The 17,884-nt window shown below is 33.6% G+C and overlaps 2 protein-coding genes across 2 annotated transcripts; one reads left to right on the top strand and one right to left on the bottom strand.

Annotated features, from left to right (window-relative positions):
• Positions 1–2,000: 2,000 nt before the first annotated feature.
• LOTGIDRAFT_166515 (hypothetical protein) lies at positions 2,001–9,149 on the bottom strand (the record flags this gene model as incomplete). Its single annotated transcript, XM_009063594.1, has 2 exons — positions 2,001–2,118; positions 8,896–9,149. The coding sequence occupies 2 exons, from the start codon at positions 9,147–9,149 to the stop codon at positions 2,001–2,003; spliced, it is 372 nt and encodes a 123-aa protein (XP_009061842.1).
• Positions 9,150–11,121: 1,972 nt separating this feature from the next.
• On the top strand, positions 11,122–11,841 carry LOTGIDRAFT_66203 (hypothetical protein; the record flags this gene model as incomplete). Its single annotated transcript, XM_009063586.1, has 1 exon — positions 11,122–11,841. A coding segment is annotated over one exon (720 nt), but the record flags the coding sequence as incomplete, so codon positions are not given.
• Positions 11,842–17,884: the final 6,043 nt, after the last annotated feature.

Here is a 17,884-nt window from a genome sequence, read left to right as displayed (position 1 = left end):
TTCAACTTCAACCTTCATATTCTACTCAGAAAATCTTCTGAATTGACAGAAACAATGTTGAACAACAATTGTTATCAACTACTAGACATGTTGGATATCTATTGAGGTATATTTTAGAGCATCGATTTCAGCTGAAATATATCAGCTAGGTAAAACATCATTAGTCACAATGCTTGCTCCAACAATTCAACAAAGCCAAATTCTCAAGTATCAAACAGACGATTGATTTAGCCAATGAAGTCACAATTAGGCTAATACAAAATAGCTTTGACACAATATAAATGGCGGAGTACTTTGCCTCTCTATTTTATTTCCTAACTAGTCCTTTATCAAAGTTTGAAATCATTTTCAGGAATGTCTTTTCCAGCTGAACAAAGTTTTGATCAATACAAAAAGAAATCCCATGCTAATTCCTTTGTACATGTATCTTACTGTTTTAGTAACCTAACAAGTTGAATAACAATAGGGCACAATCCATAAGTCTATGCATTTCAGTTTTAGCGTATTTTTGTCAAAAACAAACAAAGAATTGGACATATCTTTTAAATTTTGAACAGGGTCTGGTAACTCATTCATATTGGCATGCAAAAGGCATTGAAATTACACCCTAGCCTGTCTAACATATTGTTGTAAAACACCTTGTTCCTAATCTACTGTTCTCTTATGCAAACTACTGGGAATAGAAGACAAGAAGCAATATTGTAAACCATGTAGTAAGTAATAAAAAAGAGGATTGAAATGGTGGTCATGTCAATAAGAAGACAGTAAAGAGTCTAGAATATTTCCCTTGAGTCTGTGATTATAATTCAATACGATAATAATAGTTTGTGGAATTTCGACCAATATAACAAATTAAACAATCAATATACTTGATCAATTATTGATGAATGTTCCTTTCTTATTGACTAAACTGTAACAGTCTTAATATTTCTGTGTTTTATAATTCTAGTGGTTATAATCATAGTTCAGGTTGAATATTGGTATTTCACAACCTTTTACTAACACTGTCCTACATTTCACAATTACACTCAAAGATGAGGAAATTGTCTCATCTGTCAGTGGCATATGGCTAAATTTTGATAAAAATTAGGACAAAAAATGATCTCGCAAAAACTTAAAACATCCTTTTATCGGTTGATACAAATGAACAGATAAGTTAGACCCAAATTAAACAAAACTTTAGAAGGCACTCACTAAACTTCCAAAATACAGAATTAGAAACAGCTTTTCCTTAAGCAATAATATTTCATTAATACTTAATTTAATAATTTCCTAACATAACAGGAATTATCCAGTACAACTTTATTAAAAACATCATCACTCATGGACATCAGACAAATCAATCGCCTTGAATATAAAATACATATAGCCCACAGATTTATAGAACATGGCAATCTTTCAATCAATCTTCCGTACAAATAGGTCATCTGGTATTTCATCCAGCTATATCTATTTTTCTATATTATATCTATTGTGAATTAATTCATACTGGCTGGCTATAATAACATGTAGAAGAAACCCTGATTCAAACATATATCATTAATACAACCCTGGAATAAAATCCAAAAATGAAGTGATTGATGGTTGGTATTCTGGAGAGTGTGATAATGAATTTTTATTAGATATTAATATGATATAGGCTACTAATATAATATATATACATATATATACATCATTTCCATTTATTTTGATATTCATAATCTTTCATTATAACCCCTACACTCCTTCAAACCAGTGTTATAAGAACCAATTCAAGCATTACTAACAGAAATCAAAAAATGTGTGAGCACCTTAACTTAGTTTTCACTGAGTAATGATTGAATAAATAATTAAAATGTATTTGTTAATGAATTAGTAGTATTTATTGTAGCGTTAAAACACTAAATGTTGCGTGACAAACACATCTATGTCTCAGTTTCAGTATTTTGATTCCACTGTATTTGTTTATAATCTACAAAATGAACTGTATATGAACATTTTGGGAAAAAGTGATTATAGCCTTAGATGATATTCAAATGATTACACAGAAAATTGCTTATAACTAATTTAAATGGTGTTTCTCCGTTTCCACCAATTCCAGCATAATGAACAGATACAGGAGATGTTAAAAAAAGACTCCTGAAAACAAAATATATCATGAATATATCATATAATGAATCATATAGTGCACATATTTTACTTAAATACAGTAATTTTTTGAAGTTTTTTTGACATTCATCATGAGAAAATCTGATAACCCACAAAATATCATGATGATATAAAACTTAAATAAAATAATGAAATCAGCTGATGTTGAAAGTCTGAAATTCCTGGTTATCTGTTTCAATACCATGGTTACATGACCAATCCCAGATTATAGTCAGATCATGTGGAATCTGCCTGATATTACTGAACATCTGTCAGAATAAAAGTTTCTTGAACATTTTATACATATAAATATCAAAATGATGAAAAGTTCTAATTAAAATTTACAAATAATCTTATTTAAACATTTTAACTTTATTAGCGCCAGTTTCATATGTATATAAATATATAATAGACAAAACTGATCTTTTGTGTAGAACCTACAGAACATCTCATCCCTTCACAACCAGGAGGGTCAGTGAGGTACATTCTCTTCATCATCAGCCCAATTTAGAACAGATAAATAGGATGTAAAACACCATTTCATTTTATTTCTCCGAGATCATAATCTATCCAATAAATCTACCAAACAGAAGGCATAATAATGTAAATTACTGGTGACATGAATGACATGAGCAGATGACCCCCATATAATTTCTGTCTAAAAAGGTGAAAGGGGAGTTGTTCATCCCACGCTGAATCACGCAACCGAAATCAAATCAATTGGTCTGAGATAAATCTTGTAAAGGGAAATATTATTGGTGAAGTTTATAAATAATAAATGATAGAAAAATAACTCTGGTAGCTTATGACCTTTATGGTCTAACATTGTCTTAATATGGTAGTGAATATAGACTCTAGTATAATGACCAATTGTAAGAAGTTTAATCATTGGTTGTGTTGCCTGTCTACTGTCGACCAATAAATCAATCAATATCCACTATTCATCCAAATATTTTACAGTAAATTCTGTGTTGCTATATTCATATATTGATTACTCAGTGTTTCTATATAGTGTATTACACTAAAAGAATGATGCAGTAATTTGATAGAACATTATATAAAATATTATTACACTATTGTTCTAAATAGAATAGTTTTTAATGATGCTTGATAAATTTCGGAAAGGTACAGAATTTGAACATGTCAATACTGGTAATTTGAAGAGCCATCACCTAAATCTAATATTTGTTGTTAAAATCTCTCTTTCTTTCCAGTTCAGTTCAGTTAATTTGCTTACTTCATCAGCACATCCTGATTTCTACAGTTATATAACCATCAATCAAGGGCAATCAAATGGCACTAGATGTAAATAGGTCGTACAGATTAATTGGTCATTTCATGATTTGAGATTTCCTGTAGCAGTTCTTTAATACTGATTCAAACACTAAATAATCAGAGATGGTTAAGCTTGCTTCAGTTTTTGGAAAATAATGTAAAATTCCATTTGAATTGAGGCATTTATAATTCATTATAGCCTATGTACATATATCCTTACTTCAGGGTGCCAATGCTACTTCACATGTCTTTTATTCATATGGAGCATTCTATACTTGCAGGCAATAAGAACAATTCCAATATTGGCTTTCTTTTAAAACCCTAGGAATCATGTAGGTTTGCTTTGTGCAACTATTGTACAACATTGGTTATTACTGCCTTAATAAATATTATTTCAAGCTACTAGTTTATAGTCAGATCATTGTTTGATGTGTTGACTGCAGTAACATCTGTAATATCTGTTTATGTCATTCTAGTTTTTCCATGTGAAACTGACTTTGTACAATACACTATAATATACAATTCAATAAATAAAAGTGAAATAATTTTAGTTCTGTACTGAAGGACCAATTGATTTACTAAAAGCTAACAAAAAAAAATTTGGTTATAAATATTGACAGCTTATTGAATAAATTAGTTAATTTTTATACATTCATGTCAAACAAACCTAGGTATGAAAAAATCAAACTCTTCTGGGTATATACATTTCTAGATTACTGTTCAGGCCATGGTAGATTGTAGATAGATAATTTTTCAGTCAACAAAATTATTATATTTCTTAAAAGCAATTCCTTACTACATTTCTTTGTCTTGCAATAAAAAAGTCTCTTTAAATCCAGCTGACACATTCATGAATTTTTTAGAATGTGATTAACAATGTCCTCTACGTTGTATTGACATACCCGGCAACAGATGGTAGAAATTCCTGCTCTGTTCTATAGTGTGAAAACAAGAGGTTTAATTGAGTAAAAAATCAAGGTAAATTTACAATCAATATGGTTTGATGATTAGACAATGAACCTGAAGAATCAAGAATTTCCAGCTATTATTGTAGACCTATTATCAGAATTACTTTCATTGAGAAAAGATACAAGCCCAATGAAATTGGCAGTACAGTAAGTAAAAGCACTTCAGAAAAAACGCTTAAGCATCAATATATGTGTGAAAACTTTTTTGAAAAGAAATTGCACCAAAAAATACATCAAAACAAATTCCGCAACAAGGACTTCTAACCAATAACTACCACTTTGCTCGGCCTTTCACACCCAGTTCTGTATTAAATCATTTTTATACGACCACATCTCTCTATGTGGACGTATATTGTCGGCACCCCTGTCCATCAGTCAGTTTTTCTTAGTTTTCAACCGATTTTGATGAAACTTAAAATGAATGTTTCGTTTTTACCATCTGCATGCCGTGGTGGGCATATATGACTGTGGTCCACTATCTTTTTTTAAGTCAGAGCCCAGAAAGCAACAGAGCTTCAATTATAAATTGTTTATCTAGAAATTTAAGAAGCCTGATTCAATAAATGGAGAATAACAGTAACAAGGTGATGTCTTTAATCAAGTAAAAGATTCTCAACCCAAGTTGACATCTAATAAAGAAAAGAAATTAGATGTTATTAATAATTAAAAAACTCATTATTTCTTACATTACTAACATATCACTGACTTCCCAATCTAATGTCCTAGACTGTTACATATTTCAGTATAAGTTTCTTTGGTGAAGCAGTAAAACTAGAAAGTGAACTCTTTAAAGTAAAGCCACTATTGAAGGATGGCAATAAGATAAATAATCTATTTTATTTGATCAGTCTTTCTGGAATACCTCTCAGAAAGTCCAATGTGAACAACTGGGTTAAAGAATTTCTTCCCTGACTTTGTCAGCTTGTAAAGTAGGGCAGATTAAAAGGAACTTGTCAGAAATCATGTACAGTTAAGATATATTAAACAAGTCATATGATGTGAGGTTATTGAAGGAAACATCTGTAAGACAGTACAGTTAGGAAATATAAACAAAGATTGTTTAATAGAACTCTAATTACTGTCTTAACATCTGTACATCATTATTATAATATATCTAATTCTATATCATAATGTACACCTTTCATTTCTACTTCATCCATTACTACCAATATCAATCTTAATATCTCATTATTAAACCTTTACTACCCTTTTTCACCAAATACAAAATAATTAATGTAACAGGCAGCTAAGCTCTGAAAAATATACTCATCTGCTAACTAGAATCACTCGGAAATAAAATGCAGTAGGTAAGCAACCGGATGGACAGCGATAGAATTCAGAATGGAAGAAACAATCGGAATAATCCTCAAGCAAAGCGATATCTTCTCGCACGAATTCTAAACTGGAAGAAGAAATCACACAAGAACGACATCTCGCGATAATGTTCACGCAAATCCCATTGTCACAACAATGTTTATTTGTTCGTTTGTTAGATGTTGGACTGGTGGCTCAGTGAGATAGAGGCTGGTTACCTAACTTCAGGGCCCAGTCTGCAATCTCAGGTAATGCCAGTTTATATTCAACACAGTTTCCCTCTGTCAATGATTTCAGTCAGATTGGACAAAAGAATGATGCCCCATAAACTACAATTTGTGCATCAGTCGTAATTTGAAAAAAGAGACAGTCAATGCATCCTTTCTCTCTGCACAACGTGTAGAGATGTCCATCTTCATCAGCCAATATTCCAAGCAGAAAATTGATGTTGATTATAGATATATATTTCCTATTTATTCAATGTAAAACAAGAATGCATATATAAAAACCAAATAAGTTTACCAGCAACACAAGAAAAAAAATTCAAAACTGCCATATATTATCAGTATTTGATGTTTGTTTAATCATGACAGTGTCGATACAAATGTACCATTATTTCTTACAGCTTTCATTACAATTTTACAGCTGCTATAAGTAATACCAGGTATACACAAAAGTTTCAAATCAGACCTTTTTACACCTGACATTATAATACAGGTAAAAGTTTACAAAAATCAAACAAAAAGTTAAACCAGAAACAACGCCCAATATCAACTTACAGAATGCACGTTTCTTAAATCTGAGAATGTGTTATGATATTGCCAGATGGTGTTTAGTAGAAGAAATTCATGGTGAAGCATTTTTTAGTGTTAAATAATCAGAATAACATAGAGTTGAACATATTGTATTAACACAGATGCTTCTCACTATTACAAACTGGTCTGTTGTTCAGCACCATTGCTGGGCACTAATTCTAGACATTCACCTTGGGAACTGAATAGAAAACAATCCAAAGGAACAGAAATACTCCATAGAAAGTTCTGTAGATACTGGATAATCCTAGGAAAGCCAATAGAAAGTAAATGATAAGTGATGGAGCCTGAATTCCATTACAGAACCTTTTGCTGAAAAATTCCAAAGTAACATCTTGATCTATGGATTCTATCCAAGACCCCAAAGTAAGCAATCCACTATTGCTCCATAAAAGTCATAAGAACATTACATATAATCTTCAGGCATGTAGCATCTACAACAGTACAGTAAGGAATATGGTAATGGTTTAAAAGGAGGTAGAATGCAAACAGTAGATTCATCAAAATATCATTTACAGTTGAAGATTCATAAATTAACAGTTCCTAATTATAAATCAATATGACTAATCATAAAATACCATATGCTCTATCCTATTAATAGCTAGCAAGCTCAATTTATTTTAAATATTTTATGTGCAATTTTGGTAATACTAGATTTTTACTCTATTTCTGAAATGTTGGATCATTTTTTTTGTAAATTTATATGTTGAATTTGACTAATATAAATGAATATATATTGCAGACTCAGATAATGTTTTTATCAAACACTTTCCATTTAAACATAGTTTAAATCACTTTACATAAATATCTAAAAAAATTTAGATAATTCCAAATAGAATGATCAAGGCAGAACATATTGGTAATCAATTGAACCTATATGGTGTCTGGAATGAGGTCAAGGTGAAGGACATGGTAATTAGCTAATTAAATAACACCAAGTAATGATAATCAAAGAACAGATTTCTTCTGTAGACCAATTAATCAAGATTATTTACCATCTGGCTCATCTTTTCAATCCACTGCCAAATTTATATCAGAAAATCTTAATTTGCTCAAAATTAACCTTATGTACATCATACAGAGGTTTTTTTGTCTTATTTTCAATTCCACAATGAGAAACCTTTTATCTTCTATCCTCAACTGACCATCTGAGACATAAAACCATCATAAAACATTTCTTTCTTTCCTAAAATCCTGAATGTAAAATGTCATCTACATGTTAAAAGGCTTCATTGAATGCAACTAATAAAATAAGCAGCTGAGACCAAGAAAAAGCGCAAGTGAATTACCACACATTTCCATAAAAAAAAAAAAATCGTTGAGTCCCAAATTCTTCACCTTGAAAGGTTCTTTTCGGATCTTTGACAGTAACGACCATCTCAAAGTCTTTGGCTCATAACATTACCTTTCAAATTCCGCAAAATTACTTCAACAATTGTTTCTGGATGCTTAACCCTATCCAACCACCATATACACCCTACAGTCAGATCCTAGCCAGACCCCAGTTATTACAGTCTGACCTACAATATATAGATTTTTCAACACACAATAATTAATCTAAACGGATACAAAGTCTATTTCTGTGCTAATGAAAGAATATTGGAAAACGAGAGGAATTGGATGTTAATATTTATTATCAAATAATGATGAGATTGAGTGTATAAAATGGCAATGACGTCAGACACGTCCAAATTGACATATAAATCAGTTAGCAGAAATAGATGTACTTACCTGAAGGCTTTCATAGCTTTTCCATGTCTTTTATTGTTATGATTAGCACCTAAGGTTGGATATGCATCGATACCACAGTTTGACAATGGTGTGGTGCAAATTGACCAAGGGTCAGTGTTTAAAGGAAGTATTTATATAGAAATGTGTGATTCATGTTTCATAATGTCAAAATAAAGTTAAAAAAAAGAAACATATTTATGAAATAATACATGTATTTGTGAATAATGCTATAAAACTTATTAATGCAATTATTACTCATCTTCAGAGAAATTATCTGTTTTCTAAATTTGCAATCCTCATTTTTGAAGAAAAAATTCGGTAATAACAGCATGATAGCAAGTAAACATAGATTTGAAAAAAACTTTCTTAAAAAGTTATTGAATAGCAATTCACTTTCGGTGTGTATGTGTATTTGTGTTATGTAATTTTCCATTTCAATAAAGAAATATGCATAATTTACCCTGCAATCTAAAGCAGAAGAATGTGGACTATTTCAAAGTACCCCCCCCCCCCACCCCCACCCCCTTAATTACTGCATGCCGAGAATGTTAATGTTAACAGAGTATCGGCATGATTAAAAGAAGCATATTTCAAAAGGATATGACCAAGTTATTAACTGCAGTAGTCTCCGTCGTACAGGATGAGTCTGTGTCATAAACATAAAAGACCTTCGACTAAATCCTGGAAAAGGTAATTCCTCCTCATCGTCATCCGAGTGATCCTCACTTTTATTATCCTCAACTGCTAGTTTCACTTTCCCTTTTTCTGCATCCTCCAGGCTTGGGGTCGAATTCTGTTCATTAGAATTAGAATTCTCGGGAGAAACGCATGATGATGCCGCAAGATTCTGATTTTCTAGATTTTCCGGAGTTGAATCTTCAACATTAGCAGATTTGTTTCCACCACTGGATTCCTCGGCCATTTTGCCTTCCCGTTTAATTTTCTCTCACGGAAATGTACACATGATTAAAAATTAATTCTTTGACACTCGTGGAAAATGAGATAACTGTAGCATATTATAATCCTCTCAAAGAACTTAATCTCAAATTAAAACAATCGTGTAAAATTCCTTTTTCATTACTCCTCGAACACTTTCTGAAAATTTCAACTACAGATCCAGAATTTATAAATTACACGCAAAAAGTGTAAAATAATTCCTTTCTTAGTGCCATGCAAACGTAGATATAGTTGAGAAGGTTGGAAACACACTTTTATTCTTCATATACCTTATCATATAAGATGGAATTCTGCACGCGCCACACGCCCATAGCAATTCCCAGAACGTTAGGCATCACAGATAAACATTTAACAAAGATCAGTAATAGGCTCATGAAATAACCAGTAAAATCCACGAATCATTTTAACAGTTAAATGAGGAAGGTATAGAAAATGGTAATCGAGTGTTGAATCCAGTCCTCCCACCTGAACGGTGCTAACATTATTTCAACTCGTCAGTTCGTCACGCCGTCGAGTTGTTTCTACCTAGACTGAATGAAAATCATGGCCGGTATTTCTCTCCCGTATCAATCAATACATTTCTCTTCACTGATCTTAGCATTCTACCACCGCAACTTGCCATCCATTCCTAACAATTTCTATATTTTTTGACGAAAAGCACGCGGATTGTTATTTAGGGGTGATTAGGGGTAAATAATATTAACGGATTAGGGAAAATAAACTCTGGATTGATTCCTTATTACCAATCGATCTCTAGTCGATCCCGAGGGACTAGGCTAGTGGCGGGAGATTTGATGTCTGTATTCTCTAGCTAATCAACTCGTGTTTCAATTCCAACAGACAATTGTATTGCCCAGCTGATTTGACAAGGGTGTAAAAGATTTAAATTTGTGATTTATAATTGATTGAAAACGTTCTGAGTTTGATAACAATCATTTAGACAGCACTGATAATAGTGTTGAACCGCCTCCCTCTACCATTCTTTCTATTAATCCCGAGACAGTTAGAACGGTCATTTGCATCTTAAATCGATTACCGTCTACAACTCGTCAATAAATCAAAGAAGGGGGTCACTTTACATGCAATAACCTTTTCTATGATAGTGTTTACATGTAGAATTACTTAATAAATCAAACAAAATCACACACAATCATCATGCATGCTACACTCATGAAACGCGTAAAACCTTTAGTTTCAGTGCAGCCAAGTCCACCAAGCTTAGAGACTTCTTGTGAACATACTGGAAAAGGCCAACAGCTCATCCAATATTTATGTAAGGGATAAAGACCGAAAACTGTACTTTCTGTCAACAGAAGAAACAAGAAAGTTGACAGAAAGTACAGTTTGAGGCCTTTATCTGTCTTAAAACATAGTATCTGTGAGTAAATTTTGTTCGTGAGAGAGACTCAATGTATATCACTTTAAGAATGTAATCTTTTTGAACATTAAATGAGCATACACACAGCTCACTACTGAATGTTGTTTTAAGACAGTTGTTACTTTAAGAATGTACACTTTTAAACATTCATGCATTCATTCATTGAATAGTTGATGCTTCAAGTGTCAAGATGTCAGGTTCTAGTGATGATGATATGTTTATTACCCAAACAAAGACTTGTGAAATAGATGATTATAATTTAGAAACGGATACTGTTCTTAGTGATGCTCTGAATTTGGAGGAAAATTATGTAAAAGAAGCCATACAGTTACCAAACTTTGATTTGAAGTACTCTGATATAAGCGATGTTGAAACGCCAAATTTGCCAGAAAATGCCAAGACTTCATTGAGGTTTTCCAAGCCCCTGGACGATTCTGATCTAAAGAATTTGGTTAAAAGTGGTCTTAGTATTAAAACTGAAAATAAAACTAGATGGGCAGTTAATTTGTTTAGTATGTGGAAGAAACACAGAAACAATAATAACTCTGAAGAAAAAGGTTTATTTAATCTTTCCAGTCAAGAATTGAATGAGGCACTTTCCTTTTTTATAGCTGAAGTGCGTAAGGAATCCGGTGATAATTATAAACCAAATACTTTGTATGAGATTATTATATCTATACAGCACTACCTTCGTCAGAATGGACGTTTAATAGCCTTTATGGATGATCAAGAATATCAGGGTTTAAGAAGTGTTCTGAACAGTAAAATGAAGGAGTTGTCGAGACTTGGACTGGGTATTAATACCAAGAAGTCAGAAGTTATTACAATAGAACAAGAAGAGATTTTATGGAGTAAAGGCTTGTTAGGTGAAAGTAACCCACAGCAGTTATTGGATACTCTTCTTTTCTTGTTTGGATTACATTTTGCACTGCGAGCTGCTCAAGAACACAGGAATTTAAGGTTTGGTATGAACACTCAATTGTCTGTTAAGTATGACTTAGAAGGTAAAAAATATCTGCAGTACATAGAAGATGTTTCAAAGACAAACCAAGGTGGTTTGGATCACAGGAAAGTCAGTCCTAAAATGACAAGAGCTTATGAAAATTCTAACCTATTAAGATGTCCAGTTAGATTATATGAAAAGTATATAGCTCTGCGTCCAAAAGACGGTACAGTAGATGCATTTTATTTGCGTCCCAAGAAGATGCCATGCTCTGATGTTTGGTACTGTGATTCTCCTGTAGGAACTCATACCATACAGTCCACTGTTAAACGTTTATGTCAGTCGGCTGGTATAATTGGAAACTTTAGTAATCATTCCCTTCGTGCCACAGCTGCAAAGGCAAAGAAAGTACAGTTTTTGGAAGTTGTGAGTAGGTGTTCACAAAACAGTACATTCTTTGAAATAATGGCCTAAAACAACAAAGGACTACTGTCTATGTTTTAATATCAACAGCGGTACCTGTAGGCTACCTACTGCAGGTTTGATGATGATCTTAATAGTTACATTCACTTCGAAAAATGACGGTCGCATTTCGTAATATAGGTCGAAACCCCATAGTGTTTATTGTCATTGATTATTAAATCATACAATGCCTTACGTACGACAGCACTACATTTGTAACTATTCTGCTTAAAGGGCAAAATCGGCATTCTCTGGGATTGATTTGATTTGTATATAGTTTTCAGAGGTACTAGAACTGCACGACTAGTAGTCAATTATAAAAGACAATTATGGATAGAAATGGCTAAGAAAGCTCAAATTTCAACGGTAAGCTATGAACATTATTACTGATTTTTACTAATTCCCGTGTCTGAAACTAAGTTAGGATTGATTGCTAGGAATGTTAGGTTGTAACATTGCGGTTAAGTAATGTTACGAAAGCACAATCACAGGCATGCATTTCTCTAGCGAGAAATTGGAGCTGGCGGATGCGTCAAATGAAGGAAAATCGTTTTCCAGTAAAGAAAGGCCCACTATTTGCAGCAAAATGCATTGTTGCAATCTGTCAACCTCCTAACCGATTCACTAACTACATATAAAATGAATAGTCTTCAATTAAAATGTTTATTGTAAATAAACCTAATATGACAATAATAGAATAAACCATAAGTATCACCATCGGATGAACATGAGGACACAAGTACATATGTACAAATGAACGGAATTAATTAAATAAATAAGGTGAGATGGTCACTTGCAATTCTCACACAGTCCCACACTTGGATTCGTAATTAATTGGTTTACAAATTCCTGTCATACTGACTCGTTTCGGAATATGAATGTTGGCACGACTAGATGCTTTTGTCATATGACAAGATGTGTTCAAAACAATTTGTACCATTTCAGTATTCTGTACACCTTCGGGATTATTCAAGTATTACTTATACATCATTTGGAGAGCGTATGGCAGGGAGGTGGTCAAAATTGGGAACACAATTATGGAATCGTTTACAGCTACAGCTGATCACAAAACGTTTTCTCAATCGTATCGATATCTTTCTTGCTAGGGGCTTTCAGTGTTGGCAATTAGGTCTTTGTCTACCATCCTTGTTTGGATGTTATGTGTGACAAAATATCCCCCTTTCAACATTTCTAAATCAACAACAATCCGTTCCAGTGATTTGGACTGCAGTGCCATGTTGTCTGCAATGGTTTTTAGCGTGTTATTCTGCTCACGCACAAGGTCCAGATAAGTCTGTTGGAATGAGGCAGAGTTGGAAAGGAACTGCTCTTCCTTCGTGCCCGTCATGTCCTTTGTCTTCTTTGCCTTGTTAGCTGATGTTTGAGAGGATGTGCAGGCAGATCCAATAGATAGACAAGGGCTTAGTGATCGGCTTTGTCCTGGAAAAGTGTCGCTATGAGATTCATCATTCTCATCTTCAATTCCATCCAAGTGTCTCTTTTTTGACTCTCCAAGTTTACGAATTTTAGTTGCACTAACTATAACTAGTATTCCTCATACATATCATTGAGGGCATGCGAATTCCTCAAGTCCGGTTCATCTGTTTTAGTCCCAGATGCTGACAGTTTTGTCTGAATTGCTCTGTACTCACGCCCTAAGTTCTTCAGAAAATCTTTTATAACTTGTTGTCCTCTTCCACCCACAATTTTTGCAACTTCATCATAAACTTCAAAATGTCTTTTTTTCTTTCGGAGGAATTCATCGTGCAAGTTTATAAGTTCAGTCAATGCCTGAATCATTTTTTCTACTGTCCATGTAAATTTCTTTGCCATATTTCCTGAAAAAAGTCAAGTTTAAACACGTGCCTTATTCTGTTTGTTTTTGATATCAAACAGTCATACTGTGACATAAGTTGGACAGAAGGCTGCATTGCCCAGAAGAAGATTGATGCCAGATTCTGACAGATATCCTTATAGTTTACAGTTATGTGACACAATAGTGCAAAATATCAAGTTTTTAAAAGTGCTAGCAATAAATAAATAAGCAAGCTCGCTTATTATATGTGTCCGATGCTAGTAATATGAAAATGACTCATCTAGGGCAAAACATACCGTAAACGTTTAAAGGAATTATCCAAACGCCCCAAAATAACGAGAACCTAATATTTTCCTGCATGGTATGACACTGAACTTCGAATTTAAAAACAGTTGTATATACTTACAAGCCCCAATAATTATCTGTCTACCAATTTGAACTAATTTTCAAATATCTACCCATTAATTTTGTAAGGAAAAATCTGTGTCTTCACTTAGTTGCAATTCTCTTACCGTCCTCCACTCGTGACGTACAACACATAGATTGCTACACTGCTAAGTTATTTCTGAATTACTACATATTTGAGAGACGGACACCCATGCAGCTAAAAATCGTGCAATTTTGACAACTAGTCTCTAACGCCCAGACTTTCGTTACTCCAGGCGTAAACAAAGTAGGTCTAAATGATAGAGGCAAGTCTTCCTTGGTAACTAAGCTAGTTTTATCATTAAAGGGATTGTAAAGATGTTTTCTAAACGTTTTATTTGTATCGGGGACATTGATAGCATTAATACATAAAACGTTTAGAAAACATCTTTACAATCCCTTTAAATGTGAAGTAACGGAGTGGATGAATAAAGAACAAATTATCAAAAGCAGTCTGAATAAGAAATGGGGGTTACTCGGTATAACACTAACACCGGGTGTTAACCCAACACCGAGTGTTAACACCGATACTGACACCTAACACTAATAAAAACACCAACTTTGAAATCACCCATTGTATATGGAAATAAGACACGACGTCTAGGATTTCAGACAATGTTTATGGAAATGAGACACGGCTTCTTGGATTTCAGACACTGTTTAAGGAAATGAGGCATGACTTCCTGGATTTCGGACAGTTTTTTTATACGCCCACGTGAAATGGGGGGCGTATATTGCCGTCCGTCGATCCGTCCACAATTGTCCGTAAACACTCTACAAGACACAATTCTTGATGGAATTTGACAAAACTTGGTATGAGTGTTCGTAATAACCCAAGGATGAACCCTATTGAAAATCATAAGAATAGAAAAATATTTAGTAGAGTTATTGCCCTTTTTCTTGAAATTGCGTTCAATTTTTAGCTTGTGAACACTCTAGAAGGGAAAATTCTTGACGTATTTTGACAAAACTTGGCATGATTGTTTGTTATCACCCAAGGAAACCCTATTGAAAATCAGAAAAATCGAAAAATATTTAGTATGAGCTATTGCCCTTGCTATTGAAAACGCGTTCAACTTTTAGCTCGTAATCACTCTAGAAGGCACAATTCTTGACGGATTTTTATGAAACTTGGTGTGAATGTTCGTAATCACCCAAGGATGAACCCTATTGAAAATCAGAAGAATTGAAAAATATATAGTATGAGTTATTGCCCCTGTTCTTGAAAACGCTTTCAAATTTAGCTTTTAAACACTAAAAGGCATGATTCTTGCTGATTTTGACAAAACTTGGTTTTATTATTCAGTCCCGCGCTGAAGATTGAATATTTGCCTTCTAGAGTTTTCACGAGCTAAGAATTTAACACGTTTTCAAGAACAAGGGCAATAACTCATACTCAATATTATTCAGTATCGCCCTAAAGAGTTCAGAAGAAGTGTATGACTGAAGGTTGAATATTTCATACTGGTGATTGTTACTGTACTGCTAAATATTTTAATGAAAAAATCTAAGCTGCCAGTGGGCATATATTACCTTGCCTGGCAAGCAATCTTTTAAATGAGACATGACTTCCTGGATTTCAGACATGAATAGTGCAATGAGATCTCCAAAAACAGACACATTTTTTCAACTAAGATTTCTTCCAGATAGTCTGAGCTAATATTCAAAATGAATTATTTAAAAGGAAAAGAAAGCCACGTGCCTTGAGAAGTCAATTGACTTTCAAATTTTATTATGTGTAGGGGAGTCTTATAGCATCGATGAGCACCATTCCCATTCCAGAAAACCACAGACATCTGCCGGAAATTAGGAATGATGCAAACAGAAACCATTAATAGCTTTATGCACGTAAAAAAGCTACAAAACTTTTTTTTCACAAAATTCTGAATTAAATGTGTTTTTCCTCCTAGGGCACAAAACTGGTCTAAAAACTTCTTTTCCACCATTTCTTTTGGCATTACTGCCATCCTTCTTAGTCAGACATTTTTACATCATAAAATACTTCACAAATTTTGGAGCACAGTGTAATGTAGAACGTGGTTAGACTATCACACAGTTTTATAGACAATGAATACCAGGAATTTGGTTGGGCCAATTCCAAATAAACTAGTTCTCCTTGGTTCAATGGACATGTCAACTTTAATGCCAAACACTATAGAAAATGCTGAAGGTGAGTGGGTCTGTTTCAGATACTATTAGTGAATAAGATAAACACCCTCTGTCTACACTATCGTGTAGCAAATTTCAACAACATTTTATTGGAATTTATTGGAGAACATCGGAAAGATACATTTCTTAACAGAATATTTTCAATTTGTATGAGTATTTTTTTTATTTAAGTAAGGGTGAGGTTTGGTCACTTTGGTGATGATTCAAAATAGTATAGGACTGGACCTTGCCCAATCAATTAGTAATTAATGCGCCATGTGGGCGTATTCAACACTTTATGGCGATTCTTTTTTTTAGTATAACCATTTCATGTCGATTTCATTTCTATTATGATGTGATCAATTTTATTCGATAACAGTTTATTGTTTGTTTCATATTATTTTACATTGATGTGTGGAGCCAGCTCGTCTTTTATTTCGTTTTATATTTCTGTTTAGGATGAAATTTGATTCTGGAATTTGCCACTGGCATTTTATCTCATTTGGTATAGTAGGATTATATTGTGATAGTGTATTTAACCTGTTTATATGAGGTTAATATCGATAAAAACATGCTGCGGAGGTTTTCCTCAAACCGGTCATCACCAACCTATTTCATATTGTTCGACAGCGTTTACTTTGATATTAAAGATGTTGTTGTTCTATGGAAAAATGACCACCTGCTTAACGGAAACGATCTGTTGTGTAAACTGCATCCCACTCTCGAAAGAATATCCTTGGCACCCGAAAAACAGACGCCATCACCTTTCAAACAGATTGAAACGACTGGCAATTGCAGAAACTTCTATTGTTTAGACTGAAATTGGTTTCTGGTTCAAAGTGATACATCCAGGTATCATCCATGGTTACATTATCTGCTTCAAAGCAACATAAATCGTCATGGGATTTCTGAAGTTTGGCAGCTATCTTGTCATTCCGAAATCGTTGATGATAATGTGCTCCACCCCTCTCATGAAAGATGCCTACAACACTGGCAATAAGTCGGGTAGTCGATCAGCCATCACCATGTCAAGTAACCGGGTAATACCTCCATCCTTCAATTCCGTAGCCCACATCTTTACGGTGAAAAAAGTGAAGTGCATCGTCCCCGAAAGTGGACACCGTGTCTGCATATATCTGCGTTAGCCCTTTCAGTCGGAAGTATTTGATGACTGTCCTATAGCCAGTTTTGTACATTTCTGGTGATATTAGTTGATAGGTTTACAAGATGGTCTGATACAAAGACAATACTGATCACTCAAGTTGCAGGTCTTATGTCTATGATTCATTCATGAAATGAAAGTACTTGTTGGTGGCGATATCCCTCTATAAGGCTTTTCAACCAATCATGCTATCAAGGTATGCTATGTTGTGCGGTATGATATATGGTTAGATATTGATTGTGGTGTATTAGGTATGGTATATTGTTTTGTATGAGATATGATGCTCTGTTTGAGAACTGGTATGAATTTTGTGTTTTAGGAATAGTAAGTTATGGAGCATGAGAAATGATCAGTTGTTGTGTATG

Source organism: Lottia gigantea (assembly GCF_000327385.1).
Source record: "Lottia gigantea unplaced genomic scaffold LOTGIsca_59, whole genome shotgun sequence".
NCBI lineage: Eukaryota > Metazoa > Mollusca > Gastropoda > Lottiidae > Lottia > Lottia gigantea.
The sequence above is the reverse complement of the archived record's forward strand: the minus strand, read 5'-3'. Positions and strand labels throughout refer to the sequence as shown.